The sequence below is a fragment of the Chelon labrosus genome (assembly GCF_963514085.1).
Source record: "Chelon labrosus genome assembly, chromosome: 9".
Taxonomy (NCBI): Eukaryota; Metazoa; Chordata; class Actinopteri; order Mugiliformes; family Mugilidae; genus Chelon; species Chelon labrosus.
Window position 1 is genome coordinate 18,515,971 of NC_140359.1, and position 14,809 is coordinate 18,530,779.

Genomic DNA, 14,809 nt, shown 5'->3' on the forward strand with positions numbered 1-14,809 from the left:
CGCAAACACACACTTACGTATCTCTGTGCATTTTAATGCCGCTGATACATTCGTTTGCCTGTTCGCGTGTCTCGTTTTTTTCGCCCTCCTCTTTCTCTATCGCCCTCTCTTTCCGGTCCATTAACTCTAACATTAGACTAGAAACATCCTCTGTCCCTTTTATAAAGTGCCACTAGTGCCAGCCTGCTTCGTCAGTCTCTTAGCTTCCATCTACAGAAATATGTTGCTGTCGCAGCAGTGTGTGCGCGTACATAGTGTGGCGCATGCTGTGTCTTTTCTGACCCCACACTTTTCGATTGCCTGGCTACGAGCAAGTGGATTACATCATAACTTTTTATACAACCGTCACTTTTTTTGTTTTTTGAAGCAGGATCACAAACTTGATCAAACTCATGCAAAGTACATACCCTGTCTGCATAATGCCGTGGTGGCTTCAAGAGGGTTTTCTGGTCCGGTGTGGCTTTACTTGACATCACTTGTATGACTGGAAGAGTTTCTGTCCCATTGCCGTGCTGAAGTTTCTTTGTTCTACCACTTTTATTGTAAAGCTGAAATGCTGGGTCAGTGTTGCTAATGGTCTGAAACTCAAAAGCATGTAACATTTTGGATCCGCCTCGAATGACTGCTGTCAGCACTGGTATTTTGCTAATGGAAAACTCCATCCCTGACATCAATCTTTGGTGGCATAACACGCCTAAAGGTTTCAGCCCGTAGAAAGCGGCGCATACGTTTTCCGCCTCAGGTGATTCAGTGCTGATTTACTCCCTACAGCCGTAATGGAGCTCCGTCTCACTCATTGCAGTCAATTAACACAATTAATGTGTTGTATGCATTGATCTCCAATGGGATCTCTGCAGTGGGATTGTTTTGCAATGCCTTTTCCAGGCTGGACCTCAATCTTCTGAGTCATTAAAGTATTTTATCAGCTTATTGAATACTCTATGTCATACGAAAGTATGTTCTAACGAGGGACCTTTACTAAGCAGTTTATATTGGATGAATATCGAGCAGTGGCTAATGTGGCTCCCTGGAAATGCTCGCCCCCCGTCTCGGAAGGCGTGTACTAAATACCATGATTAAATCCACCCTGGAAAGAAGATTTTATATCTGTTTGTAAATTAATTGGCTGGCTACAGATGAAGAAATATAGTCCTTCTCTGCGTCTCTGTGCACTTTTCACCGAATGTCTAACTTTTACCATGAGGCATACTTTGCAATAACAACTAATTTCAGCTTCACCATGAACAATGTGAAAAGAGCTTAAGTTCGCAGAGGAACATTTATGTATTTGACGCCATCCTTCCCTTGCTCGCGTTAGCTCGCTTTAGCTCGCTTGGTATTACAGCATAACTTGCGTGTAACTGATTCCAAGGTGGATTCAACGGTTACGTGCAGGATTTAGCAGGTGCAGGCCTCGATATACTGAAACCTTAAGCAGCTGATGTGGTTCCAGGCTATTCTTTTCCACCAGTGTTCATCACTATTGTAACAGCCTCTATTATACACCATGAGGTCAACTTCTTTGACGCTGCATGCAAATGACCACAAATATATTCAACCCTGCTGGGAAAAGGCTTTTATTTGAACCTTAACCTTCACAACACAAATCAAGGGTGTAAGTTCAAACACAAAATCTGTCCCTTAATGTGGTGTTGGTTGCAGCCGACACATATACATGCATGCACTCACATGCTTGAAAGCCACTTATAGCCCTGTATCCCCTCTGTGACCACTGATTCATCACACGGACCCTCTGGGTTTTGGCAGTGCTGTTCTCTCAGCCACAGAAGGCCCTTTACAGATATCACATTGTTCCCTAATGGCCTCACCCCCTGTTCAAGGAGAGAAGGAAGAGGCAAGAGCTCGCAAGAGAGCAAATCAGAAACCCGAGATAGAGCGAAAGGAGAAAAAGAGAGAGAGAGAGAGAGAGAGAGAGAGAGAGAGAGAGAGAGAACGAGATGGCCTTTTAAGATGATAGCAATGTTCCCAAAAGGCCTTGCCTCCGAACAAGGAGAGTTCTTTAGAGAACAGACAGTCGAGTGTGTCCTCTCAAATGAAGCGCCGGTGCAACTGTCCCAATCCCTATTTTCAGCTCTACTGGTGCGTTCCAGACACCGAGAACACATGTTTTCTCTCTATCATCTCTCTCTCTTGCTCGTCTTCGCAGTTTATCTCCCTTCCTTCATTTTCCTTTTCTTTTCTTATTCTCAGTCTATTTTTTCCACTTCTTCTCAGCCCCAGTCGTTCGTCAGGTGTCTTGCATTCTCACTGCAAAAGGGCTGATAAACGGGATACTGAAAACGTGGCAATTGCCGTTACCTGCTGAGCGACCTTGCCCATAATCCAGTCTGAACTACAGCGACGCTGGCCTCATTGAGCACATGCGGAAAGCACCTCTTAGTGGTAATGACACTGTTGACATTAAGATGATTTGTTTTGTTTTGCTTTTAGCCAATGACAAGCGGGGCCCGAGGCACAATAGTTAAAGGTTATAGCAGAACGTAAGAGACGTTTTGAAAGTGTGAAGCTTGCTATGCTGGACAAATCAACTAGAGCGCTGATATTTTGGACAAAAATCCTCCGATAAAAGTGACAGTGTGTGAAAATGTTGAAAGGTTTTAAATATGATCAGAAGTAAAGATTTAATCCAATATAACAATTATTTGAGGAGCACTGGCCCAAGGATAAACTGTTGACATGTGTTTTTCTAACTCAATGCATTCACATTATAAAGGTCATAAGTGCGACATATTGGTTGCAGTGGTCAATGGCAACTCTCCAAAATGTCATCTTAGTCCTGTATGTCTCCATGCGCTGTAGTGGACGTTCTTTTATTCTCTGTAGTTCTAAATATTTTATCAAGGGTTCATAAATTATATATGAAATCAATATAGTAAACCAGTGCCCACCTCAGGATACCATTTTTACTAGGCCTGTTTGTCATAATGCAGTTCATAAACACTGCAGTGTCCTGGGTCTGTGCCCTGTGCTGAGGGTTAGTGTTCTGACTGTAGCCAATTTGACTATTGGCAAATGAAGTAACACACAGACTGGTAAGTGAGCCTGTAATATGTCCATCTGTAAACTGACATCTGGATATGAATGGGGAATGCTAAGTTGTCCTCAGAAGATAAAAAAAAAAATGTGGACATGTGGCTGAAAGGTTTTAAAAACGATCAAAGCCACAGTGAGCTGTTGGATGAAGAGCTGCAGGCGACAGCGTGCACACCTCCAACTTGTCAGTCAGATGACCAACTCGTTTCACTTTGCCCTGTCGTTCGCAGACTTGTGCCGTGTGCAGCATAAAATCAGATCACGGTTGCTCGTGGAAATGGCCAATTACAGTCTGATGTCTTCATTAGTTGGTTTTGCTGCCCTGGAATTCTGTGACCTGTAGTATTAACCCACATTTGATGTTACCACCAGTAACTACAGGTGGCACCAAATCAACCAGGATATCCAGCTTTTCCTGGAAAGCCTGCAATGAAAATGTTCTTTCTAAGAAGATCTGCGACCAAATCGATAGCCTCTCCTCCTACCGCTATCGTGGGTTCAAAAAACAGATATCAAAGCGTTAACAAGGGAGGATTTGCTTGTGAAGCTTGCAACAGATGAACATGAACCGCTAGCTTTCCTCAAATGGAGCGGCTCTCTAACCCTCCAGTTAGAGGATGGGAAAACGCTGACACTACCGTAGACCACAGAGAAAGCTCAAGAATACGAACATGAAATGTGATTGGTTAAAGGAACATCGTCATTACAATGTATTTCAAGCTTCAGCTGCCTGCAGTTTATATTGTAAAGACCCAGGGAGATTTCTTTGACTCCGGCAACACATGATGGCCGTAATATGACTGGATAAAAGCTCTAATGCGAAGTTAAACTGCAGGAATCATCGCAGCTGAGAGACAGACAAGCCATAAAATGAAAAGAACAAGCTATTGGGAAATATTCAATAAGATTAAAGGGAAAATATTGAAATGTAAGGCCAGCAGAGAAGCCCTGACAGCCCACCACTTGTGGTAGTAAGGAAAACAGGCTGGACCACCAGGAAACGAATGGATTACTCAACAGATGACTTGACAAAGGGAAAGGCAGGACTATATATACACAGGGATACATACATGTAGAGACAGGGACAAGTGAATAAGTAGTGATGACAGATAGATGACAAGGTTTCTGTCGGTGTACAAAAAAAAAAAATCCATACCAATAACATTCACAGCTAGAATGATTAAGGAATGACAACGAACTCAGATTAGTTGAACAGTAGGAATTAAGCAAAGCCCTGTTCGTTATGTAGCCTGTTTAAAACAAAGGCTTCGATTCTTAGGATACCACCTAACATTTTACTTTCTCCGTTTGCCATTCTGCTGCAGACTTGAAATCAAACGTTCCTTTGCGACCCGCAACTCTCACATGTTGCGTCTCCCTCTCTCTCTCCTTTTCCAGACAGTGTCACAGTGCCATATTAAATAGATTCCGCAGAGAGAAGCCCACACTGGCAACTTCAAGTCTGTGTGTAGTGTAGCCTGAATAAATAAGAAATTTGCAAGCTGTTCCAGATGTTAAACCTCCATAACTGAGGCTCATCATCATCACTGCCGCTAAATCTAACCCAGAAGAAACAGTTGCAGCCGTTTTGTTTCCTTCATGTTTGGTATTGGACATTCTGACTGGCAAGTTTTTCATTTACCAGATTTTCATCATTTTTACCAGGCAAAAAATGTTAATTACTGGCTAACAAAGACCCAGATGTATGGATGGATGGATGGATGGATTTCGTTTTTAACACTAATGAAGCCCAGAGATGCTGTTACGGCAAAGGCAGGCAGTAGGTGAAGGTAGGGGTGAAAATACATAAAGGCTATGCAAAGAAAGGCATGGGAAAGTTGATGAAAAAGGCAAACTGAGACAGATGCAGGCAAACAGGTACACCCATGAGCCAGACATCAAAGAACTACAAGCTATACGGTGAGGTCATGTCTTACTTTGAACAATTTTACTCAGCAGGAGACAGGGGGCAAGTCAGAAAAAAGATATAAGAGATTGTGAAAGCATAAGCGAAAACAGAAACACTAAAGCAGTGAGGGGATAGGGACAGAGATCTGAAAGCATAGCAGATTTGGTGGGGCGCAGTAAAAGGCAGTCAGTCAAAAAAAAAAAAAAAAGACGAATACAAAAAGAGCTAGAAAGTGTATAAAAACCTTTTTACAAATTCCTGTGACCCCAGAGCGGTAGTTTACATCCTTGGAGGTCACTGGAGGGGACATTTATTGCTAAAGACATAGCAATAAAAAAGTTGAGCTGGAGAGAAGTAGAGGTAAACCAAAGCGCAGCAGAGAGAGCTCTGATCATCAAGAATCAAGAATAAGAAAGTATGATATACTTCTTATTTTTATTTGACAAAACCCAATAAACTTTTTTTTTTTTAATATAAAGGCAAACATGTGAAACTTACTTTAAGGATTTTGATAGATGTCAGAGCCATCAAGATAGAGATAACCCAGCAGAGTGTTTGGTTAACTCATTTTACAAATCCAAGTCATGCTAAATATTAGGGTCCATTTAAACATCTCTTTATCGTCATATTATGTTGCATAGTATATTGGGGAATGCCCTCAATTGTAGTTGCATTGTAGCCTGGAATCACCAGGCCAATGCTAATTAGTCTGCATCCTCCCAGGTCATTTTTTATTTTCAACGAGTGTTATCGACTGGTGCTGACCTACCAAACCCATGTCTCTGGCAGTAGCACAGATTCATTCAGTGGTCACTTGAGGTTAGAATCCCAGGACATTTGTTTTTGATGAAAATGTGCATCTGTCTGAAACCTTTTAGTCCGACTGAGCACTCTACAAATAGTCAGAGCAACCGAGACGGTGCCACCGCAGTTTAAGGCGTAGGAGGGTGAAGATCAAACAAATCCTTAAAATAGGAAGTAAAGAAGAAAGAATGGAGCTCAGAGAAAAGTGGAGAAAAGTTTAGACACGTAAGGTATATGAAAGGCAGAGGAGAGAATGTGAGGGGCGTGGGGGGGGGATTAAAAGTCAGAGATGATTTGGGGAGATAGGGAAGGTGATGCACTCCTAAAAGGTGCAAAGCCTTTTTTATGGAGTGTTGGTTTTTTACAGTTGTTGGTTAAGCTCTCTGTGGGGATTGTGGATATGTGAAGCCCGGGGCTTTGAGGCAAAAAAGGATGAACAAGGGCAAGAAAGGGAGGAAAATAAAGCATAGTGTGGCTGATAGAGATAGACACTTCTATCTAAAGGAATAGAAGATTTTTGAGAGCAATAGGCAGTCGGGTAGGCTGCTGATGCTTTAGGGCTTAAAGCGTTTGTTTCCCATATGGGTAAACTTCCCCACTTTAGGTTCAGATCCCTAGGGCAGTCGTTTGAACAGTTTCAGCCACAGGTTCAACCTACACACGGGAATGTCTCCAGCATTCAGTTTCGAGGCTCAATCCATATTATATAAGAACCAATGCTTGTGAGTCTTACAACAGTGAAATGCCTGGGGCAGGTAAAAGGATAGCCAGAATTAATGGCTGAGGGGAAAGACAAAGCAAAGCAGATGTTGGCCTAACAGCAAAACAAAACTGAGCTTGAGGTCAAGCAGAAATCCATTTCTGTATTGATCTTTTTCCCTTTTGATATCGCCCACCTGTAAATTAGTTTTAGTTGCAAATATTGGGGCCTTTCTAAAGGATGTTTACTTCCATGGATTGAGGTAATAATAATAGTAATATTATCTACTGTTATCCAGTCCTGTAAAAAAAAAAAAGTGATTTTTTTTTTTTTGGCATTAAAGGTAATTCAACTGATAATTACTGCTCCTTGCCAATACTTGAGTACTGCCAAAGCCTAAGCCATCATCTATTGGAATTTTACTCTTCTGCTCTCGTTGGTCTCTGTCCAATTTGTCTTGTAAGACCTCAGTCTGGCATTAAATGGGCAGAAAAGAGATACAAGGTCACACCTACCCCACTTGCTCAGCTTGTCTTACCAGCGAGTGAAACTAATCTACGTGAGACTGGATTCCATGGCAGCGAAGAACTCACATTATGATATGGACAATGGGCAATCAAGCATCACTCCCGGCCGGAGAGCAAGCACCAATCATTGGGAAAAGCCTGCTAGGTCCTGTAGCTCAGTCAAGCTGTTGTGATGGATGGATGCATGGACGGACAGAGCCTCTTTCTGAAGTTACTACATTTTAAGCTTGAATACCCTACAAAAGCATTCTAACAATAGATGTATGTCCAAACTTTCAAATGTCTGCGGGGAGAATGGGTTTGAGATAAAACAAATGGGAAGGAGGAGAAAGGCCTGAAGCTGTAAAGGCAGACGCAAAGTTAAGGTGGACTGTTAGAGTCAAGTATTTATTATTTGAAGGTGAGGAAGATTTGGAATTCAAAGGGAGCGAAAGGAGGCCACAGGAGGGGGACATGACAACAGGGAGGCTCTGATAGTGAGCCAAGGAGGTGCGTGGGCTTAATCTCGTTTCCTGATGTTTGATGCTTTTCCTTTTCCCCCACACTGCGGGGCACATCATCGGACGTGTTAACACCTCCTTTAAGACTGTTAGTCCATTTCACTTCTCCGCAGTGCAAAGTTCCTAAATTTCTTTTCCTCCCCAACTATCCTTCTAGCTACCCAAAGGATGTTCTTAGTGCAGACATCAGCAACTGTTTCATTAAGCCATCCCATAATTTATTACGCCTTTGGGCTCCACAGCAGCTGTGGCTGGAGGCATTATGTTTTCCGGGTTGTCTATCCGTCCCATTCTGATGAGTGTGATATCGCCAGGAGCAAATTACTTCGTATTTGGCAGAAATGTTCACTTAGACTCAGGGATGAACTTATTTAGAGGTCAAGGCCACTGTGACCTCGAACACCTCGCAGGCACAAAACCTTGCACAAATGTCTAATAGAAGTTCACGCTATTCACTTTCTCTCTGTTGCCTCCTGTTCCTGTTGTAGTCCTCCAGAGGACCACTCTCTTTGCTTTTGCTGATATTCCAGGTGACTGTACCATGTGACAAAGTTCGCTATGAGTCCATTGTACTCACCCTTCAAGCAACTGCCTAGATGAGGCAAGAGAACAATCACAAGTTATTGCTCTTATAGGAGGGTACAGTTTGTCAGGATGTCTGATGAGATGCAAGCACTGGTCTCCAGAGTGGAATTGACTGACATTAAACATGACACAGAGTCCGCATCTCAAAGTAGAATACACAGCTTGGACTTCATGCACTCCCAACATGAGATTTGGCCTGGGAGAACAAAAAAGCAAACTGAGGGAAGTTTCAGATGAAAAGCCAGGGTGAGGGAGAGGTAAGCAGGGGAGGAAACACAGACAGAGTACCACTGAGCAGTTCGGAACATGCAGGTGGAATCCCTGCGTGCCTTTGGCTGCTACACTACATTAACTCTAGCTTTCACTTTGAGCCAGGGACTTGGGGAATAGATGGGATGCAGGGGGAAGAACGGGAGCCTGACAAATGGGGGGCAAGGGATGTACACAAAACCATTTGCCATACAAGCTTTAACCTTGTTTTAAAAAGAATTATGGATCCTATTGTAGTCAATGACTTCTCTTTGCAAAATACATTTCAGTTGCGCTTGTGTAACTCCTGAAAAGCAGTGACGCACAGTAGCCTATACTGCAAGGTAATAGGGAAGTACACCAAGTACACTCAGTATGCCTAATGTGAACATATACAGTGTGTGCTTCCCTGTCCTTAATGGAAACATGGCTGGAGCTTTATTCTATCATTGGTTGTATCATTTCAATCTGTGTTATGTTCTTTATTACGAAACATAACAACAAATAATGTTGCAAAAAGTATGGATGCTACACTAAACAAAAGTTGACCTGAAGTGACTTATATATATGGGCTTACAAGCACTCCAAAAGTCAATCTTGCAAAAACCACTCAGGAGCCAGTGGATAACATGGCAGCAGTAACACAGTCATCTCTATTAGATAAAGAGGCTTGGGACTATGGGAATGCACAATATGTCTTTGCATGGGAGACTCAGGGGGAGTGGTTGAGTAAGGTGACAGTGCTTGGAGGAAAAGCTGTTGAGGTGATGGGTGATCATGGTGTTAATGGGCCGGTACTGTCTCCCAGAGGAATGGTTCTCAAACAGATGGTTTCCATGGGTGGGCAAGGTCGGTGGCAGTTTCTCTTGACTTTTTCATCCTGAAGCTCCTTGACGGAAAGTAGCTGACAGTCAGTGATCCGCTCAGCAGCAGGGAGGTACATGCTCGAGCCTTGTCCTTTGAGCAGCGGGAGGCAGGGACTCAACCAAACTTTGATCTCAGGAATGAGGAGGTTTTTTGATTGCAACTGTGTAAAATTGAACAAGCATATGTCGGTGACTTTTTAACATGTATTTTTTTCTAACTGGTGCTCATAAAATATTCATACACTATACAGTACAGGGGCGGCACAGTGGAGAGGTGGTTAGCACTGATTCTTCATAGTGAGAAGATCCCGGGTTTGAATCCATGGGTCGACTGGGCCTTTCTGTGTGGAGTTTGCATGTTCTCCCTGTGTCTGCGTGGGTTCTCTCCGGGTACTCCGGCTTCCTCCCACTGTCCAAAGACATGCTTGTGATTTTAGATTGACCATAAGTGTGCATGTGAGTGTGAATGGTTGTCTGTCTCTCTGTGTTAGCCCTGCGATAGACTGGAGACCTGTCCAGGGTGTACCCCGCCTCTCCCCCGATGACAGCTGGGATAGGCTCCAGCCCCCCTGTGACCCTTCACAGGACAAGCGGTTACAGAAGATGAATGAATGAATGAATGAATATACAGCACAGTATGTGTAATTCCTTCACATCACCACTAAAATCTGCAACTTGTGTACATGTCTAGCTACATCTCATTATTATATTGGCTTTGTATGTGTTTTCCTGCAGTGTTCAGATAAAGTATTTAATGGCGGTTTATAGCCCATATATATTTCTCACATATATATTGCCCCAGGCAAATTATTTGCATGGTTCAGTATTTGATGCAGTGCGTTTGAATGAGCTGTATGAGGGCAGACAGTTGAGTTTGTTCTTTAAGCTCTTCACAGAGTGAAGCACGGCAAATGCATTGGACACAGAACCTGTACTATAAGCTGGTGTGGAGAATGGATTGTTGATGGCAAGTAAAGTCAGGATGACCCTCCAGGCAGACAGAAACAAAATGACAGTCAGATGAACAGGTGCAATGCCACAAACACGGGCGAAGTTTACAGAAACTTGGGCTGATTGATGAGTACATGTTGGTGAAATTGCACCAGCGTAACTACATTCATTTGTAATTTAAAAAACAAAAAAATGTTATTCATAACAATAGGCAGCTGTGGATTATGTCTTGATAAAGCTTTTCAATTCTGTAGATCTACAAACTAACTTTCCTTCCACAGAGAACATAAATCAGACAGTGTAAAATGATTATGAAGCTTTGAACCAAGGATTATAAACGGCAGCGGTTGTTTCGTGATAAATATGGAGATTTAAGAAGTAGGCTTAAATCTGCTTAGACGGAGGAAATTACAGTGTGTGTAGTGTGTGTGCGCGCGCGCGCGCGCGTGTGTGTGCATGCACAATAATACATCTTTCTGACTATATTTACTCTGATGTTTATTGATGAGAATAGGAGTGAGTAAGTGAATGCAAATGTGAGTTCACTGGGATGAAAGGCACAGCCATGATAAACTACAGCTCCGAGATTTTATTTTGGTGATAAATGAGTGAGGGTTTTTGTTCCTACACCCTCGAGTACATGACAGCTTCGTATTTGCCCCATTCACATGCTGTCCTGACTTTGCAGCACGCCGGTCACGGACAAGTCAGAGAATTTTTGTTTAAAGATGCCCTCTCGCTGCCTGTGTGTACGCTCATCCACCCTTTCTCATCATCGCCGTCGCACACAAATAGCCCACGAAGAGACTGTGTTATTTCTAAATTATGTAATTATTTTGCGGCACTAATGCTTGGCACATGCTCGCGTATGGGGAAAACACAACAAGACATTCACATCTGCATTAATGCGCATGTCGCATGCAGAGACAGACAGATCTGTTCTAATTTAAAACACCACCGTAAACACTGGGGGCCCATCTGCTGTCTTCTGGAGCTCTGCACATGTTTAGTGCATGTCTGTGCCGCTGCTCCCTGTGTACACGTCTGGGACAGGAAATGAAGTTGTAAGAGGAAGAGTTCAGCTTTCCAAACACAGTACACTTTTACTTTTATGTGATGTTTTCCCCGGCTGTGTCATGTTGTTGTTGCACAAAGACTGACAGTGTGCCATCTTAATTTGAAAAGGTGTTGATGTAGTATGTGACACACACACATACAAAAGCTGTTAAAAGTTTTTTTTTCTTTCTTAACCCTCTGAACTCACAGCCTGCTTGGTATTGTTAGAATGTGTGTGTGTGTGTAGAGTATTCAGTTTCCCCTCTTTCTAAATTACTTTTAGTTCAGAATTAATGTTATTGCCTAGTGTGCCTCCTCATAATGCGTTGTTAAACCTCCAAAATTTGGCAGTGATGAAATCACATCATCGCCCCAGCCCTGTGGCCCTTAACAAGTCTAATCAATCCAGCTAATTGCTCAGATGGCAATGACGGCGGTGTCATCCATTTTCCATATCAAATAGATCATTAGGTTGTTGCTCCACATAACTACACACATACTTTGACATCATTAGCAGTGGTCTCAACCAAAGTGCTTTAATTAGGATTACCTTGACCTGCAATGTAGCTCATTAAAAATAGAAGAGTTCAGGCAGTAACAATACTGACTTCAGCATCCTGGTTTTGTTATCGTGGAAAAATAACTCTCAATGGTGATAATTACCGGGGCTGATGCTTTAATCAAAAACTCTTAACACTGAGCTATTTGTGCTCTTAGTTTCCCGGATCATGTACTGGATTCAGCAAAAATGGGAGAGTTTTTGACTAATGCGGCCTATTCACACAGCACAAATATTCAACGCGCACCTGAATGAAGGGATAACACTGAACCAAAATATATTTCAATCATATAAATGGAGTTATTAACCTTCGATCTTTTTTAAACTAAAAAAAATAAATAAATTGAAATCTTTAAATAATACCTATTATTTTGATTTGGCACTAGCAAAAGCCGAGTGTTGTCAGCTTAGCAGAGACCGCAGTGTTATAATAATGAATGGTTTGACTGAGAGGAAGTGTGGATTAACAGAAAAAAAAAGTTCAAGGATATATACTTTATGAGGACTAGAAACAATACTAAAAAGAAGATTTGATTTTATGTATGGTTAAAAATGCACATACATGTGGGCAAGCACACAAAATATACAGAAATATGTTCCCAAAATTAGTTGGCGTAGACGCAGTCAGTCCACTATACAGCATAAACACATGCTGCATGAAGACACACGCATCAATAAACCAAAGTATCTCCATCAATGGACCAAAAATATAAAAAATAAAAAAACAAGCCTCCCACTTGTGATGACTCACCACCATATGCTTTTGTTTTTCATGACTTTCCATGTCTGCTTGCGTGCGTTTGAGAGCGGGCACGTCAGCTGAATGACTGGTGCGTTCAAATTTCCAGAAAGAAAGTTGTTCAGTGGTGACATGATTTGAGGAACACAAACGCACCGAGAGCAGTAAGACTGCCAGTAAGAGCTGACGAATTGGGATGTTTACCGAACCTATTCATGCGGAGAGATAACCCATCAGCTGCTACAGAGAAAATGGTGTAAAATCATCAGCGAGGGTCTTAATATTTGTGCTCAATCTGTGTGTATGAGCAATATATTTATCTGTTGCCCTTTCCTCAATAGTATCAACTTTTTCATTATTCTTCCTGCAGAATATGCACTGTGTATTCGCCCTAGAGCCAAATATATATATATATGTACTGTTATATCCATATATCAATTTATTTATTTATTTTTTTGTTTCAGATATCCGTGGTATTGAGGATTTCCTCGACCGGACCTCTCAGCAGGGAATGGACGTATCCCTTCAGAAGGTGGAATCCAATATTAACATGATGATCACAAGTCTGTTCAGAACAATGCGCGTGGAGGAGCTGCATCGCTATAGGGATACGCTACGCAGAGCCGTGCTGTTCATGAGCCCAGCCACTGCCAAGGCTTTTATCACTGAGGTAAGGAAGCAGGTTTTTGGCCCTATATTTATTTTTTTTTTTTTTAGTTAATGAGGCGTAAAATACCAGAAATTGCACTTCAAGCTGTTGTCAGTTTGTGACAGGCGTTCTGACACAGAGATGGAAAAGACTTGGGGAGCTTAGTTCAGATTTCTTTGTCTTCATCGAAGTGAACGTTAGCACATATACACCGATCAGGCGTAACATTATGACCACATTCTTAATATTGTGTAGGTCTCCCTTGTGCATCTGGGCATGGGCCTTCTGAGGGTGTCCTGTGGTGTCTGACAACAGGATTTTGCTATGGGTTGAGGGGAGGGGCCTCTGTGGATCAGGCTTGTTCCACTGCATCCCACAGAAACTTGATCAGTTTGGGATCAAGTGAATTTGGAGGCAAGGTCAACACCTTGTGCTGTTCTTCATGTTTTTGTGTGTGTGCCTGTGTCAGGCTGCATCCTGTTGGGGATGGCTGCTGCCATCAAGGAGTGTCATTGCTATGGGGTGGGGGTGACTGGTCTGGTCTAGGTGGGTGGTACATGTCTAAGTAACATCCACATGAATGCCAGGTCCAAAGGTTTCCCAGCAGAACATTGCATTGTCACAAGATGGTCAGTGTTACGAGCGGTTTTGCTGCTGATCGGTTTAAACTCTGCGTATTACATGCAGGTATACAGATTTTTACATCACCGCAGATGAAGTGTACAACTGTCTTGTATACAACCCACCACTGGCGGTATATAAAGACTCCTTGATGTCACCCATAGGTTTTGTGAGAAGTGGTTTTGAAGCTCAGTGTGGGTGGCGCCGGCCATCGCCATATTGTCGGTTCCTGACTCCGCCTAAGTCAGGAACTGCCAAGTTCAATCAAAATTTATGGTGTGGAGATGATGCGAGTGCTAGCAACCTGTGAGGCCACCAACCAGCTTCAGTGAAGTGTGAGCTTCAGTTTTCAGCTCCAAAGAACCACTTGCACATGGCATGGATATAGGAAAGCATTATCCAGTTTCTTCCAGCTCTTCTGGTCTCTCACCCCCTCCCTCTCTCCCCCCTTAATATATATTCATGTCAGTATTAATTTTAAACAACCTACATTCAAACTGAATATATACATTAGAATTAATTTAGCCCCTTGCATGTGTTACAGCTGTATCCTTTCCACACCAAACACACACACACACACTTCCCCGCCCCTCTCATCATCTCCCTCTTTATCTCTGCATAAGAAGACAATTAGAGGAGTTCCTTTTTGCTTTTATACATAAATGATACGGGGGTCATGGTTGAAAGCAATAGGCGCCAGCATTAGTTATGAATTCATAATTTGAAGTGGATTGGATGGGCTTAATCCCGTGTGTCATGTTCTCATCCCGGTTTAATTAAAAGTGACCTCGGAAAGAGCAATCACAATCTAATTTGGTTGGAGGCGTGACAGGGAGGGGGTGAAAATGGGGGGTTATTGTGTCACTGTGAATGTATTAGTGTCAGTGTTTTTGTGTAACAGTGTTTCTATGACTGTGTGCGTATAGTTGTAGATTTTTTTAGTGCAGCTTTGAAACATTAAGGGTTGGGACTCTCTGTCGGTCTTGCAGCCCGTCTTAAGGGCATCGTAAAGACTGCTTTGAGTGTTTTTTTTTGTTTGT

At 42.5% G+C, this 14,809-nt stretch overlaps 1 protein-coding gene across 1 annotated transcript in view; it reads left to right on the plus strand.

The window, feature by feature from the left end:
• grid2 (glutamate receptor, ionotropic, delta 2) overlaps nt 1–14,809 on the plus strand; it is a gene marked incomplete at its 5' end in the record, with an annotated part of 464,751 nt that overhangs the window by 263,716 nt on the left and 186,226 nt on the right. The window contains one exon of the mRNA XM_084550704.1: nt 12,964–13,169. Within this exon, the coding sequence (XP_084406830.1) occupies nt 12,964–13,169 (206 nt within the window). The remainder of the gene's footprint in view (nt 1–12,963; nt 13,170–14,809) is intronic.